This window comes from Staurois parvus, unplaced genomic scaffold, assembly GCF_062004578.1.
Source record: "Staurois parvus isolate SC_StPar_1 unplaced genomic scaffold, SC_StPar_1.0 ptg001066l, whole genome shotgun sequence".
In the NCBI taxonomy this organism is placed as follows: domain Eukaryota; kingdom Metazoa; phylum Chordata; class Amphibia; order Anura; family Ranidae; genus Staurois; species Staurois parvus.
Genome location: NW_028318862.1, coordinates 3,526,875 through 3,544,657, shown reverse-complemented (window position 1 = coordinate 3,544,657; position 17,783 = coordinate 3,526,875). Strand labels below are relative to the sequence as shown.

The 17,783-nt window shown below is 46.3% G+C and overlaps 1 protein-coding gene across 1 annotated transcript; it reads right to left on the bottom strand.

Moving 5' to 3' along the window:
• Positions 1-241: 241 nt before the first annotated feature.
• Positions 242-17,044, bottom strand: LOC149440616 (somatostatin-2). The gene is made up of 2 exons (XM_089658427.1): positions 16,869-17,044; positions 242-585 (listed from the first exon to the last, which is right to left on the bottom strand). The coding sequence occupies exons 1-2, from the start codon at positions 16,968-16,970 to the stop codon at positions 376-378; spliced, it is 312 nt and encodes a 103-aa protein (XP_089514553.1). The 5' UTR covers positions 16,971-17,044; the 3' UTR covers positions 242-375.
• Positions 17,045-17,783: the final 739 nt, after the last annotated feature.

Here is a 17,783-nt window from a genome sequence, read left to right as displayed (position 1 = left end):
CAGAGTTCTCCAGGAGATGGGGGGAGGATCAGAGTTCTCCAGGGGATGGGGGGAGGATTAGAGTTCTCCAGGAGATGGGGGGAGGATCAGAGTTCTCCAGGAGATGGGGGAGGATCAGAGTTCTCCAGGAGATGGGGGGAGGATCAGAGTTCTCCAGGAGATATTTGAGGACAAATAGACTGGAACAAACATGGAAACATTTATGTGGACAATCTGATCATTTGGAAAAATAAGAAACCACTTCACTGCTGAATGACTCCTTAAGTTTAATGGAAATTAACAAATCCCCCATTGGGGTGATGTCATGTTATTTACAAACTTTATCAATCTCACAAATCCATAAATAAAAAAAAAATAAAACAGAGACAACGATTTCTAGCACATAGTGAACGTCTTCCAGAAGAAGTTTTTGCAGGGTGCTTTCCGTTCCCGCAGAGACAGACGTGGGAATTTCACAACTGGCGCCATTTTGGGCTCAGGAGGATCAGGAACATTTCTTTCTACCTCCACTAGATTACTTTCCCTGCTGTCTGACCATCCTGAGAGCAGCTTCAGGAGGAGATCCTCTTGTATTGCATTTAGATCCTAAAAAGACAAACAAGTCAAGATTCAGAGACACTGAAAATGTCTTCAACAACAGCTCCTGGATGTCTCTCGTCAGGTTGGCCTTCATGTGTGTTTGTGTCCAATGGTTATACTATAAAAAGTACACCATATAGCCTAGCACACACATGTGCGCTACCACAAGTACTGCATGCACACAGAACAGTGTAAACCTAGGAGGGGATTTACTAAAACTGAAGCACTCAGAATCTGGTGCAGCTCTGCATGGGAGCCTGTCAACCTCTGGACTTCAGCTTGTTCAGTTAAACTTTGACTATAAAACCTGGAAGCTGATTGGTTTCTATGCAGAGCTGCACCAGATTCTGTGTGCTCCAGTTTTAGTAAATCTCCCCATAGTCCCAGTTTTTGTAAGGACTTGTTGACACTCCTGTTGGCCCTGTGAAGTGGATTGCTCTTCAAACAGTGTTTGACAGGTGGTGAGGGTGCATTATGGCGCCTCTTTGGTGTCTTACCTGCCAAAAGCTCACACCACTGACTGTTATGGTCTGATTTCATTGTGGGGCAATGGTACAGCCTTTTAGAGTTACAACAGGCAGTGTGGAGGCAAAAGGGCAGCACAGTGACTAAATGGTAGCACTTCTGCCTGCCAGTACTAGGGTCATTGGTTCCAATCCCAACAATGGCACCACCTGCCTGGAGTTTGCATACTCTCCCTGTGCCTGAGTGGGTTTCCTCGGGGTACTCTGGTTTCCTCCCACACTCCAAAGACATGCTGGTAGGTTAATTGTATCCTGTCTTCACTTCCCCTTCAAATGTTTTTTCCCAACCTTTTAACTGACACTTTTGCTGGACATGCAAAAGACATGCTGATAGGTTAATTGGATCCTGTCTAAATTGGCCCTAGTATGTGTATGTATGAATGTGAGTTAGGGACCTTAGATTGTACACCCCTTGAGGGTTAGGGACTGATGTGAATGTTCCATATATATATATATATATATATATAAACATATACAGCTGTGTTCTAAATAATAGCAGTCAGACATCACTAACCTGATCAATCACTGTTTTTGGTAGAAATGATATTTCTACATGGCAAATAATTTCCTAGCAGGTGTAGTAGAGTAATAGAAATCCAACAGACCCAACAGTCATGACATGCATGCTGCTGGTTCTGTGTCATTGAATCACTAATTGAAAGGGGCGTGTTCAAAATAATAGCCGTGTGGAGTTCTATTAGTGAGGTCATTCATTCTTTGAAAAACAGGTGGCAATTATTGCCCTTATTTAAGGAAGGAAGGCAGCAAATGTTGTACATGCTGGTTACAGTGCATTTCTCTCTGAAATTCTGAGGAAAATGGGTCGTTCCAGACATTGTTCAGAAGAACAGCGTACCTTGATTAAAAAGTTGATCGGAGAGGGGAAAACATATAAAGAAGTGCAGAAAATGATCGGCTGCTCAGCTAAAATGATCGCAAATGCTTTAAAATGGCAACCAAAACCTGTAAGATGTGGAAGAAAGCGAAAAACTACCATTGGAATGGATAGAAGGATAGCCAAAATGGCGCGGACTCAGCCAACAATCAGCTCCAGGAAGATGAAAGAAGGTGTAAAGTTCCCTGTGAGTACATGAGAAATGGTGCAACATTTTGTGGACTGATGAAAGTAAGATTGTTCTTTTTGGGTCTAGTGGCCAAAGACAGTTTGTCAGACGACCCCCAAACACTGAATTCAAGCCACAGTACACTGTGAAGACCGTGAAGCATGACGGTGCAAGCATCATGATATGGGGATGTTTCTCATACTACGGTGTTGGGCCTATCTATCGCATACCAGGGATCATGGATCAGTTTGAATACATCAGAATACTTGAAGAGGTCATGCTGCCTTATGCTGAAGAGGAAATGCCCTTGAAATGGGTGTTCCAACAAGACAACGACCCCAAACACACCAGTAAACGTGCAACATCTTGGTTCCAGACCAACAAGATTGACGTTATGGAGTGGCCAGCCCAATCCCCGGATCTTAATCCAATAGAAAACTTGTGGGGTGACATCAAAAATGCCGTTTCTGAGGCAAAACCAAGAAATAGAGAAGAACTGTGGAATGTGGTCCAATCATCCTGGGCTGGAATACCTGATCACAGGGGCCAGAAGTTGGGTGACTCCATGCAACACAGATGTACAGCAGTTCTCACAAACAGTGCGACTACAACCAAATATTCATGAAGTCATTCAAAGGAAAGCAAAATCTTCAAACATTTTTCAGTTTATATAGTGAATGTTTGAGTTTGTAAAGAAGAATACAAACACTGCTATTTTTTTGAACCGTCTAATATTCACTTTTCTTCAATTTTTTTAGAGAAACAACACAAATTTGATTTTTTTTTCTTCATGTTTTGATTTGGAATAGAATGTGTCGTGTTCCCAATGCATTTGTGTGGATGGAAATAAAAGCTATTAGAAGGATTGTGAGCTTTATTCACTTTTTTCAACACACTGCTATTATTTTGAATACAACTGTATATGTAAAGTGCTGCGTAAATTAACAGTGCTATATAAGGACCTCTAATAAATAATGCCTGAAAGTCCACAACACCATGCTGTAATGCAGGAGTCTCCAAACGTTTGCAACAAAGGGCCAGTTTACTGCCCTCCAAACTTATTCCAGACTGTGGCCAGTGGGAGGAGAAAATACCTGGTGGGAAAAAACAATGCTATAGGCTTGGTGGTCCGTGGGAGAACAAAAAAAATGACATTGGTGTCATTGGAAGAAATGGATCCCCTATCTCTGGTGTTAATGGGAGTAATAGTATCCCATCATTGGTGTCTGTGAGAGTAATAGTGCCCCATCATAGGTGTCAGTGGTAGTAATGGTGCCCCATCATTGGTGTCAATGGGAGGAATAGTGCCCCATCATTGGTGTCAGTGGGAGGAATAGTGCCCCATCATTGGTATCAGTAGTAGGAATAGTGCCCCATCATTGGTATCAGTGAGAGGAATAGTGCCCCATCATTGGTATCAGTGGAAGGAATAGTGCCCCATCATTGGTATCAGTGGGAGGAATAGTGCCCCATCATTGGTATCAGTGGAAGGAATAGTGCCCCATCATTGGTATCAGTGAGAGGAATAGTGCCCCATCATTGGTATCAGTGGAAGGAATAGTGCCCCATCATTGGTATCAGTGGGAGGAATAGTGCCCCATCATTGGTATCAGTGAGAGGAATAGTGCCCCATCATTGGTATCAGTGAGAGGAATAGTGCCCCATCATTGGTATCAGTGGGAGGAATAGTGCCCCATCATTGGTATCAGTGGGAGGAATAGTGCCCCATCATTGGTATCAGTGGAAGGAATAGTGCCCCATCATTGGTGTCAGTGGGAGGAATAGTGCCCCATTATTGGTGTCAGTGGGAGGAATAGTGCCCCAAGGGCCAGATAAAGGCAAGCAAAGGGCCACATCCATCCCTCGGGCCAAAATTTGGAGACCGCTGCTAAAATGGAATGCCTGTGGTTGTGGTATTGCCCCATTCACTTGAAAGAGTGGTAATGCCCATCACATGCAACAGTGGGCATCATTTTGTTGCAGTATACCCTTGTGCAGCTCAACTCTGCATTTTTACCTCCCCCAACCCCAAGTGTAAACCAGGCCTGACACTAAAACCTAACACTCCAGCCAAAACGTCAGACCTCAGGTGACCTCTGAACCCTGACACTCCAGCCAAAACATCAGGCCTCAGGTGACCTCTGATCCCTAACACTCCAGCCAAACATCAGACCTCAGGTGACCTCTGAAAGCTAACACTCCAGCCAAAATATCAAACCTCAGGTGACCTCTGAACCCTGACACTCCAGCCAAAACGTCAGGCCTCAGGTGACCTCTGAACTCTGACACTCCAGCCAAAACATCAGACCTCAGGTGACCACTGAAAGCTAACACTCCAGCCAAAACATCAGACCTCAGGTGACCTCTGAACCCTGACACTCCAGCCAAAACGTCAGGCCTCAGGTGACCTATGAAAGCTAACACTCCAGCCAAAACATCAGACCTCAGGTGACCTCTGAACCCTGACACTCCAGCCAAAACGTCAGGCCTCAGGTGACCTCTGAACTCTGACACTCCAGCCAAAACATCAGACCTCAGGTGACCTCTGAACCCTGACACTTTAGCCAAAACATCAGACCTCAGGCAAAGTTCGATCATAGGCAAAGCCTGAAGGATTAAGGTCACTGAAGACTAAATATCTAGATTCTTACAAGTTCAGTCGTGATTGTTCTCTTTATCAATTATAAAAACGTGTTTCTCTGTAGAGTTTGTAATTAAAATGGCTCTAATCTCATTATCATTGTACTCTCTAATTGATGACAAATACTGGAATCTGGAGCAGATCAAATCTAATACATGAGTTGGGCGCCAGGTGCGACTTTGAGAATTGTAATTGTCTACCAGCTGCAAGGCTTAAAACTTGAAATGACTTTCCCAGAATCTCTCTAGTGATGGAAATCCCTCAACAAATGTGCAAATCTGTGAAATGAGAACAGTGAAAAACCCAAGACGAAATCCTCACTGATCTGACGGCTGAATTCCCTGTGTGTTGTGGTCAGAGCCAGATCCCAGCATTCCGTCATGCCCAGGGGCGGACTGACAACTCATGGGGCCCCCGGGCAATAGGGGATCATGGGGCCCCCGGGCAATAGGGGATCATGGGGCCCCTGTATCCTTGCCCAAACTCAAAAAAGCCTATGAAAAAGGTACCAGGGGCATCTCATGGGTCCCCCTACTGACCCCGGGCCCTTGGTTAGTGCCCGAGTTTCCAAATGGTCAGTCCGCCCCTGGTCATGCCAGAAAATATTTCCATCGTTTTGCTTAGAGTCTGGGTTCACACTTGTGCAGTGCGGCACGTCGTCTGTAATTCACAGCGCATTCCTCTGCAAACCACGTGCGATGTCTGCGCGGTGCGATTTGAGGCATACATTTTAAATGGTTCAAATAGCATCACATCTGCACCAAAAAGGTGCAGGACCCTTTGTTATTCCTGCACCTGATTTCTGGCAATCGTGCTGCGTTTTGCGATCTGTTTCGGGGTATCGTTGGTTTAACATTGACACCCGCACCAGATTGTATGGATGCCGCGCAATTTCAATGCGATGCGGGAAATGCACAGGATTGCCGCGTTTCCTGCACTGCATTAGTGTGAACCAGGTCTTCATTTTCTCATCACTGAAAAGCGAACATCAATTGCTAACCAATCAAAAATTAAACAAATGAATTCTATTGGTGTATGACTTGAAGCGGATCTCCAGGGAATATCTGATTGACTCTCGAGGGATCAGGAAGGAATTTGTTTCCTTGCAGGAGCAAATTGGATCATGCTTTGCTGGGTTTTTTTTGCCTTCCTCTGGATCAACTGTGGGTGTAGGATTATAACTTTTTTTTTTCTATGTTTGAACTGGATGGACTTTTGTCTTTTTTCAGCCAGACTAACTATGTAACTATGAACAAAAAGAGAAAAGAATGGAAGAATACTATAGAGTTGATTTACTAACACTGGAGAGTTCAAAATCTGGTGCAGTGTGCATAATAGCCAATCAGCTTGTTTATTTTTTTTTAATGGTTGAACTGGATGGACTTTTGTCTTTTTTCAGCCAGACTAACTATGTAGCTATGTACTCTGTTTAAAAAAAAAAAAAAAAAAAAAAACAACATCAGCTACAAATTCTGCAGCTGCTGACTTTTAAGAAACAGACACTTACTAGATCCTTATTATATTATTATTATTATTATAGAGGATTTATATAGTGCCAACAGCTTACGCAGCACTTTACAATATAAAGGGGACAGTACAGGTACAATACATTTCAGTACAGAAGGAATAGGAGATCGTGGAGTACTGTCTGTACTGGAGCCAATTCTTCACCAGGCTTTGGCTCTCCAGTGCCACCATCTTGGATTTCAGAACCGGCTGTGACTTCCTAAAGCTGGCTCCCCACTGTGCATGCTTGAGGCATGGAAGCGCTGAGACCAGTCCTGGTTTTACTCTATCTATCCATCCATCCATCCATCCATCCATCTATCTATCTATCTATCTATCTATCTATCTATCTATCTATCTATCTATCTATCCAGGGGTGGACTGACCACTTGGAAACTCGGGCACTGCCCGAGGGCCCGGGGTCAGTAGGGGGCCCCATGAGATGCCCCTGGTACCTTTTTCATAGGCTTTTTTGAGTTTGGGCAAGGACACAGTGGCCTCATGATCCCCTATTGCCCGGGGGCCCCATGAGTTGTCAGTCCGCCCCTGTATCTATCTACCTGTCTATCTATCTATCTATCTATCTATCTATCTATCTATCTATCTATCTATCTATCTACCTGTCTATCTACCTATCTATCTATCTATCTATCTATCTATCTATCTATCTATCTATCTACACAAACCAACCACTTTTTTAGGTACACCTTGCTACCCGGTGTGGTCTTCTGCTGCTGTAGCCCATCTGCTTCAAGGTTTGATGTGTTGTGCATTCAGAGATGGTATTCTGCATACCTTGGTTGTAACGAGGGGTTATTTGCGTTACTGTTGCTTTTCTATCATTTCGAACCAGTCTGCCCATTCTCCTCTATCCTCAACAAGGCATTTTCCTCCACACAACTGCTGCTCACTGGATATTTTCTCTTTTTCGGACCATTCTCTGTAAACCCTAGAGATGGTTTTGCGTGAAAATCCCAGTAGATCAGCAGTTTTTGAAATAATCAGACCAGTACTTCTGACAGCAACAACCATGCCACGTTCAAAGTCACTTAAATCACCTTTCTTCCCAGTTTGAACTTCAGCAAGTCGTCTTCACCATGTCTAGATGCCTAAATGCATTGAGTTGCTGCAATGTGATTGGCTGATTAGCAATTTGTGTTACTAAGCAATTGAACAGATGTACCTAATGAAGTGGATGGTGAGTGTATCTATCCCTATATAATTAATTCATCCTTTCATCCTTCAACCAATGAGATTGTTAAATATTGCTATTATTAAAGTGTTACTAAACCACGGACCCTGCATTCACTATATCTGGTCTCCCCGGACCCTGCATTCACTATATCTGCTCTCCCCGGACCCTGCATTCACTATATCTGCTCTCCCCGGACCCTGCATTCACTATATCTGGTCTCCCCGGACCCTGCATTCACTATATCTGGTCTCCCCAGACTCTGCTTTCACTATATCTGGTCTCCCCGGACCCCGCATTCACTATATCCGATCTCCCCTGACCCTGCATTCACTATATCCGTTCTCCCCGGAACCTGCATTCACTATATCCGATCTCCCCGGACCCTGCATTCACTATATCCGCTCTCCCTAGACCCTGCATTCGCTATATCCGCTCTCCCCGGACCCCGCATTCACTATATCTGCTCTCCCCGGACCCCGCATTCACTATATCCGCTCTCCCCGGACCCTGCATTCACTATATCCGCTCTCCCCGGACCCCGCATTCACTATATCTGCTCTCCCCGGACCCCGCATTCACTATATCTGGTCTCCCCGGACCCCGCATTCACTATATCTGGTCTCCCCGGACCCCGCATTCACTATATCTGGTCTCCCCGGACCCTGCATTCACTATATCTGCTTTCCCCGGACCCTGCATTCACTATATCTGGTCTCCCCGGACCCTGCATTCACTATATCTGCTTTCCCCGGACCCTGCATTCACTATATCTGGTCTCCCCGGACCCTGCATTCACTATATCTGCTTTCCCCGGACCCTGCATTCACTATATCTGGTCTCCTCTGACCCTGCATTCACTATATCCGCTCTCCCCGGACCCCGCATTCACTATATCTGCTCTCCCCGGACCCCGCATTCACTATATCTGGTCTCCCTGGACCCCGCATTCACTATATCTGGTCTCCCCGGACCCCGCATTCACTATATCTGGTCTCCCCGGACCCTGCATTCACTATATCTGCTTTCCCCGGACCCTGCATTCACTATATCTGGTCTCCCCGGACCCTGCATTCACTATATCTGCTTTCCCCGGACCCTGCATTCACTATATCTGGTCTCCCCGGACCCTGCATTCACTATATCTGCTCTCCCAGGACCCTGCATTCACTATATCTGCTCTCCCCGGACCCTGCATTCACTATATCCGGTCTCCCAGAACCCTGCATTCACTATATCTGGTCTCCCCGGACCCTGCATTCACTGTATCCGGTCTCCCCGGACCCTGCATTCACTATATCCGGTCTCCCCGGACCCTGCATTCACTGTATCCGGTCTCCCAGAACCCTGCATTCACTATATCCGTTCTCCCCGGACCCTGCATTCACTGTATCCGCTCTCCCCGGACCCTGCATTCACTGTATCCGCTCTCCCCGGACCCTGCATTCACTGTATCCGCTCTCCCCGGACCCTGCATTCACTGTATCCGCTCTCCCCGGACCCTGCATTCACTGTATCCGCTCTCCCCGGACCCTGCATTCACTGTATCCGCTCTCCCTGGACCCTGCATTCACTATATCCGATCTCCCCGGACCCTGCATTCACTATATCCGGTCTCCCCGGACCCTGCATTCACTATATCTGCTCTCCCCGGACCCTACATTCACTATATCCAGTCTCCCCAGACTCTACATTCACTATATCCAGTCTCCCCGGACCCTGCATTCACTATATCTGGTCTCCCCTGACCCTGCATTCACTATATCCGCTCTCCCCAGACCCTGCATTCACTATATCCGCTCTCCCCGGACCCTGCATTCACTATATCCGCTCTCCCCGGACCCTGCATTCACTATATCTTCTCTCCCCGGACCGGTCTCCCACAGTACACAGAACATGGAAATGCAATTATTTAAGTAACTGTAAACTGCTAAATACTTTCTAACAGTGTCCAGAGGAGCACATGGTAAAGCTTGTATGAGGAGTTTTCATTCTGCTCTAAGAGGATGGAGAACCCCTGACCTCTGTCTAGACAGTGCTGATTGGCCCTGTGCCGATCACATGCACTCTCGCAGGGAAAAAAACCCTCTCTAGCAATACACACCAAACAGGGGTTATTATTGTGGCACTGACACAAATGCTGGGGGTTCTATTATAGCATTTGGCTTCAATTCTGAGGGTTATTATTGCATTTACTGACACCACTGCTGGGACTTACTGTTGCTGCCACTCACAGCAATGCTGAAGGCTCTTTTATTGCAGTCGCTGACACAAATGCTATGGGGATATTGTTATTGACACCAACATCAATGCTGGGAGTTATTATTACTGCCATTGACACAAATGTTAGAAATAGCTTTTACTGCCACTGACACCAGTGTTGGGAGATACTATTACTGTCACTGACAACAATGCTGGGGGTTATTATTACTGCCACTAACACCAATGTTCGGGGTTATTATTACTGCCACTGACACCAATGTTCGGGGTTATTATTGTCACCAATGACACCAATGCTGGGAATTACTTTTACTGCCACTAACACCAATGCTGGGGGTTGTTATTGCTCCACTGACACCAATGCTAGGGCTTATTATTATTGCAGCCACTGACACCAATGCTGCGGAATATTTGACAGCAAAGCTAGAGCCAATATTACATTCACTGACACCAACACTGAATATACAATCTCCCTTTGCACTTGCAGCTGCTGGAATACATATTGAGGGCTTGTTTAGGTGGCCCTCGGGTAGCATACTTTTGGTAAATCTAAGGCAGGTCATAGATAATGCGATTTTCTTTCCTTCCAACATGGGTGAAAGTTAATCTTGGCCGGCCCCTGCTGAACCTGCTGAGATTTGATCCGTCTATGGCCGGCTTAAAGGAGATTGTACAATCAGGTTGTGAAGTGTCTGGTGTGGTGGATGTCCTCTTGGCTTGCCTTATGACTGCACTTCAAAAGCTTTTTGACAAACAAAACCTCCGTTATACAGATATCTATCTACCTGTTCTTGAAGCAACATTTCCAAACTGTCTGTACCATACTCCCAACTATCTGTTCCATGCTCCCAACTGTCTGTACCATACTCCTAACTGTCTGTACCATACTCCTAACTGTCTGTACCATGCTCCCAACTGTCTGTACCATACTCCCAACTGTCTGTTCCATACACCCAACTGTCTGTTCCATACTCCTGTCTGTTCCATACTACCAACTGTCTGTTCCATGCTTCCAACTGTCTGTTCCATATTCCCAACTGTCTGTACCATACTCCCAACTGTCTGTACCATACTCCAACTGTCTGTTCCATACTCCTAATTGTCTGTACCATACTCCAACTGTCTGTTCCATACTCCCAACTGTCTGTACCATACTCCAACTGTCTGTTCCATACTCCCAACTGTCTGTTCCATACTCCCAACTGTCTGTTCCATACTCCCAACTGTCTGTACCATACTCCAACTGTCTGTACCATACTCCCAACTGTCTGTACCATACTCCAACTGTCTGTTCCATACTCCTAATTGTCTGTACCATACTCCAACTGTCTGTTCCATACTCCTAATTGTCTGTACCATACTCCCAACTGTCTGTTCCATGCAGATAAGATCAGATGCAGATCAAGTGACACAAAAGCCGGCCATAGAAGGGTCCAATCTTGTCTGGTTCAGCAGGGGCAAGCCAAGGTTCAATTCACCTATGGGCAGGCTGATTGTACTCATGTAAATCCATCAATCACCCCTAGCAATAATCCCCCTCAGCGGAAGAACACAATAGCTCCGTGGGAGGGATTCCCCCATCAACACAGTCAGTGCATGGTTGCAGGAAAGAAAATTGCAACATCTATGACCTGCCTAAATATGGGTTTGATTTGGAGTTTTTCTACTACTTTGGGGAGAGGATCATTTTTTTTAGCTTTTTAAGCCTTAGCAAAAAGGAAAAACCTATTTTAACTATGGCCAGGTCATCACTAATATGTTCAGCGCAATGTGGTCACAACTGTAACCAGCCAGGAAAATACATCCATCCATCCATCCATCCTTCCCTCCCTTCATCCACCCATCTGTCCATCTATCCATCCACCCATCTGCTCCATCTAGCCACACTATCCACCCATTCATCGATCATTCCATCCCTCAGTCCATCCACCCATTCGTCCATCCATCCACCTATCCATCCACCCATTTATCCATCATTCCATCCCTCAGTCCATCCACCCATTTGTCCATCCATCCACCTATCCATCCACCCATTCCATCACTCAGTCCATCCACCCACCTATCCATCCACCCATTCATCCATCATTCCATCCATCCATAATCCATCATTCATTCATTCAATCCACCCATCTGCTCCATCTATCCAGCCATTTATCCATTAATCCATCTATCTGTCCATCCACCCATTGCTCATCATTCCATCCATCAGTCCATTCACCCATTTATCCACCCATTCTTCCATCCATCCATTCACCCATCATTCCTTCCTTCCTTCCATCTATCATTCATTCCTTCCATCCACCTGCTCCATATATCCAGCCATTCATCTATTAATCCATCTATCTGTCCATCCACCCATTACTCATCATTCCATATATCAGTCCATCCACCCATTTGTCCACCCATTCTTCCATCCATTCATATATCCATCCACCCATTTATTCACCCATTCCTCCATCCATCCATCCATCCATCCATCATTCATTCCTTCTATCCATCCATCCATCATTCATTCCTTCCATCCGCCCATCCATCTGCTTCATCTATCCATCTGTCCAACCACCTATCATATGTCATTCCATTCATCAGTTCATCCATCCCTCAGTCCATCCACTCATTCATCCATCCATCCATCCATAATACATCATTCATTCCTTCAATCCACCCACTCTATCTATCTACCCATTCATCCATTAACCCATCTATCTGTCCATCCATCCTTCATACGTAATTCCATCCATCAGTCCATCCACTCAATCATCCATCCCTCAGTCCATCCACCCATTTATCCATCCACCCATCTATCATTCATTCCTTCCATCCACCCATCCATCTGCTTCCTCTATCCACCCTTTCATCCATCTTTCCATCCACCCATCATATATCATTCCATCCATCAGTCCATCCACCCAACCATCCATCCCTCAGTCCATCTACTCATTTGTCCATCCCTCTTAATCCATCCATCAACCCATTCATATATCATTTCACCTGTCCATCTATCCATCCGTCCGTCCATCCATCCATCCACCCGTCCGTCCATCCATCCATCCATCCATCCAATCAAAACATTTATGTTTCTGTGGCAACAATCTTATTTGTTTACATGAATGAATTAGTAATACAGGCAGTTCTGGAAATGCTTACATCCCAAATACAGAAAGACTTTCTGTAAATTTAGGGAAATGAATGTCTATTGCCTGTAGCTACCAATCAGCTGCTTCCATGCAATGTCCCTCTTGAGCTGCAGAAATGACAGCTGTAATCTGATTGCAGGACAGGATGACTTACAGCGCCTCTTGCAGGGGGTCATGTGTACTCCAGTGAGGTGTCACCAATGGCTTTGTTAGAGAATCATTCCTGTGAAGTGTCTGGGTTTGGTCTATGGCTCTGGGCAGCTGCTTTACACTATTTCTCCATGTTTGTTTCCCATTTTCCAAAAATATGTCAAATATAAATAAAGACAGAACATATATAGACATTAGACGGGGGGGGGGGGGGGTAATTGGCCCCTAAATTGGATCTAGTATATGAGATGGGAACCGTAGATTACAAGCTCCCTGAGGGCAGAGACGGTGCGAATGTAAAGTATGCAAAGAATGGTATACATGATCGGCTGTACTTGGGAAGCCAATTGGTTAACATTCCTGCCTTGCAGCACTACAGTCATTGGTTCTAGTCCCAACCCGGGCAGCACAGTGAATAAATGGTTAGCACTCCTGCCTTGCAGCACTACAGTCATTGGTTCTAGTCCCAACCCAGGCAGCACAGTGGCTAAATGGTTAGCACGTCTGCCTTGCAGCACTACAGTCATTGGTTCTAGTCCCAACCCAGGCAGCACAGTGGCTAAATGGTTAACACTCCTGCCTTGCAGCACTACAGTCATTGGTTCTAGTCCCAACCCAGACAGCACAGTGAATAAATGGTTAGCACTCCTGCCTTGCAGCACTACAGTCATTGGTTCTAGTCCCAACCCGGACAGCACAGTGAATAAATGGTTAGCACTCCTGCCTTGCAGCACTACAGTCATTGGTTCTAGTCCCAACCCGGGCAGCACAGTGGCTAAATGGTTAACACTCCTGCCTTGCAGCACTACAGTCATTGGTTCTAGTCCCAGCCCGGGCAGCACAGTGAATACATGGTTAGCACGTCTGCCTTGCAGCACTACAGTCATTGGTTCTAGTCCCAGCCCGGGCAGCACAGTGAATACATGGTTAGCACGTCTGCCTTGCAGCACTACAGTCATTGGTTCTAGTCCCAGCCCAGGCAGTACAGTGAATACATGGTTAGCACGTCTGCCTGGCAGTACTTGGGTCATTGGTTTGAATCCCAACCACGGCATCACCTGCCTGGAGTTTGCATGTTCTCCCTGTACCTGCGTGGGTTTCTTCCCACACTCCAAATACATGCTGATAGGTTAATTGGCTCTGTCTAAATTGGTCCTACTATATGTGCATTAGGGACCTTAGATTGTACACCCCTTGAGGGTCAGGGACTGATGTGAATGTATAATATATATATATATAAAGTGCTGTGTAAATTGACGGCGCTATATAAGTACCTGCAATAAATAAATAAACTAGGACACCATCTGCATGGAGTTTGCATGTTTTCCCTGTGCTTGTGTGGGTTCCTTCAGGTACTCCAGTTTCCTCCCACACTCCAAAGACATGCTGGTAGGTTAATTGTCTCCTGTCTAAAACTGGCCCATAGTATGTGTATGAATGAGATGGGGACCTTCCATACTTTGTTAGGTGCAGCTTAGTGGTTACACTCCTGCCTGGCAGTCCCTGGGCTGCTATCTAAACTCCCAACCAGGACACTATCAGCCTAGAGTTTGCATGTTCTCCTTGTACTTGCATTCATTTCCTCCCACACTTCAAAGACATCCTGCCTTGCAGCTCCAGAGTTGAAGGCTGAAATCCTAACCAGGACACTATCTGCATGGAGTTCTCCCTGTCCCGGTGTGGGTTTCCTCCAGATGCTCCGGTTTCCTCCCACACTTCAAAGACATGCTGGTAGGTTAACTGGATCCTGTCTAAATTGTCCCTAGTGTGTGTATGTATGAATGTGAGTTAGGGACCTTAGACTGTATGCCCCATGAGGGTTAGGGACTGATGTGAATGTACAATATATGTCCCAGCCAGGACACTCTCTGCATGGAGTTTGCATGTTCTCCTTGTACTTGCATTCATTTTTTCCCACACTCCAAAGACATCCTGCCTTGCAGCTCCAGGGTCGTAAGCTGAAATCCCAGCCAGGACACTATCTGCATGGAGTCTGCATTTTCTCACTCATGGGATGCATGGGTTTCCCCCTATGCTTCAAAGTCATGCTGGCAGGTGAATTGGCTCCTGCCCTAGTATGAGTATGTGGAGACAGGGACCTTAGATTGTAAGCTCCTTGAGGGTTAGGGACTGATGTGAATGAATGTACAATATATGTCCCAGCCAGGACACTATCTGCATGGAGTCTGCATCTTCTCCCTCATGGGATGCAGGGCTTCCCTCCTACTCTCCAAAGTCATGCTAGCAGGTGAATTGGCACCTGCTTAGTGGCGGACTGACCATTTGGATACTCGGGCACTGCCCGAGGGCCCCGGTTCAGTAGGGGGCCCCATGAGATGCCCCTGGTACCTTTTTCATAGGCTTTTTTGAGTTTGGGCAAGAACACAGGGGCCCCATGATCCCCTTTTGCCCGGGGGCCCCATGAGTTGTCAGTCCGCCCCTGCTCCTGCCCTAGTATGAGTATTTGGAGACAGAGACCTTCGACTGTACGCTCCTTGAGGGTTAGGGACTGATGTGAATGAATGTACAATATATGTCCCAGCCAGGACACTATCTGCATGGAGTCTGCATCTTCTCCTTCATGGGATCCAGGGCTTTCCCCCTACTCTCCAAAGTTATGCTGGCAGTTTAATTGGCTCCTGCCCTAGTATGAGCATTTGGAGACAGGGACCTTCGACTGTACGCTCCTTGAGGGTTAGGGACTGATGTGAATGTACAAAACATGTCCCAGCCAGGACACTCTCTGCATGGAGTCTGCATCTTCTCCCTCATGGGATGCAGGGCTTCCCCCTACTCTCCTAAGTCATGCTGGCAGGTTCATTGGCTCCTGCCCTAGTATGAGCATTTGGAGACAGGGACCTTAGACTGTACGCTCCTTGAGGGTTAGGGACTGATGTGAATGTACAATACATGTCCCAGCCAGGACACTATCTGCATGGAGTCTGCATCTTCTCCCTCATGGGATGCAGGGCTTCCCCCCTACTCTCCTAAGTCATGCTGGCAGGTTCATTGGCTCCTGCCCTAGTATGAGCATTTGGAGACAGGGACCTTAGACTGTACGCTCCTTGAGGGTTAGGGACTGATGTGAATGTACAATACATGTCCCAGCCAGGACACTATCTGCATGGAGTTTGGATTGGTTTAGATTGTAAGCTCCTTGAGGGTTAGGGACTTATGTGAATGTACAATACATGTCCCAGCCAGGACACTATCTGCATGGAGTTTGGATTGGTTTAGATTGTAAGCTCCTTGAGGGTTAGGGGCTGATGTGAATGTACAATACATGTCCCAGCCAGGACACTATCTGCATGGAGTTTGGATTGGTTTAGATTGTAAGCTTCTTGAGGGTTAGGGACTGATGTGAATGTACAATACATGTCCCAGCCAGGACACAATCTGCATGGAGTTTGGATTGGTTTAGATTGTAAGCTCCTTGAGAGCAGGGAATGCACAGTATGTAAATTGCCAGCTCTATATATAAAAACCAGAAATGAATAAATGTCTTGGAAAGGAAATCCTGACGGATTTTCCTCTGTAAGGATCGGGTCACTCTCAGCACCGCAATGTGAAAACTAAAAAAACAAAATGATTAAATGTGAAAAGAATGGAAAAAGTTGCAACTTCCTAATCAATGAGCCTATAGAGAATAGGAGGGGGGATGGGTGAACCTGTCTCGGGTAATATCATTGTTATCCAAGCGCCCGTCTAGTGAGACGTACAATTGCGTCCTCGCCCCCCCCCCCCCCCGTCATTTCCCAGGAAGGCGTTTGGTACCCTGAAAGCAGCTGCTGCACATCAGGGCGATGTGGATTGATGGGAGATGGCGCTGACATCATCGAGGGTCCCGTCTCTCACCTGGTTGTGTCCCGGTGTCATCCGGTTGTCGTCTGGCTGCGATAACGCTCTGGCCCCCCAGGCGAGGAGCAGAAGCAGCAGAGTCCCTGCAGAGCCCAGCATTGTGACACCAAGTTGTCGGAGAGCAGCGTAGGGGGGAGAGAAGACGGAGGGAGAATGAGCACACACTGAAGAATACCCTCCTTTTATACCTTCCCTGATGTGACGTCCGTGGACAAATCATAAAACTTGTGCAGCCGGGGGTCAGCGTCTAGAGGAAGGATAAACGATTGGACCGGGCTGGCCGGCTGTAGAAACGTTTAGCAGCCATATGGGGTGCATCTGACACATTATTAATGGGCACGGCCTGTTTTATATTTATATAGAATATCTTTCTAGCTCATCTGAAGGGCGGTGATAAAATACACAATTACAGTTTCAATCTGCCTGCAATCAATCAGCTGGGGGGGGTCCCTGAAATTCACACTTGACCTTTCTATAGTTTGTTTCCCCTATGCCTGGCTACACTGGACATGCAGAATCCCATTCGTTCTAATTGTCCCTGTTCACACTTGTACACGCAACACCACTTTTTTTGAGCAGTTCTAGGCATTTGGCAGCACAGTGGCTAAATGGTTAGCACTTCCACCTGGCAGTACTAGGGTCGTTGGTTCAAATCCCAATCATAGCACCACCTGCCTGGAGTTTGCATGTTGTGCCTGTGTGGGTTTCCTCCGGGTACTCTGGTTTCCTCCCACACTCCAAAGACATGCTGGTAGGTTAATTGGCTCTTGTCTAAATTGGCCCTAATATATGTATGTATGAATGTGAGTTAGGGACCTTAGATTGTACACCCCTTGAGGGTTAGGGACTGATGTGACTGTAATATTATTATTATACAGGTGGCATTGATAAATATATTCCTTAGTAGAAGTG

Coding starts and splice junctions, on each gene's coding strand:
- LOC149440616 (XM_089658427.1), bottom strand. CDS start 16,970: ATGCTGGGCTCTGCAGGGACTCTGCTGCTTCTGCTCCTCGCCTGGGGG. Junction 586..16,868: donor TGACACCGGGACACAACCAG/GTGAGAGACGGG, acceptor TTGTCTTTTTAG/GATCTAAATGCAATACAAGA.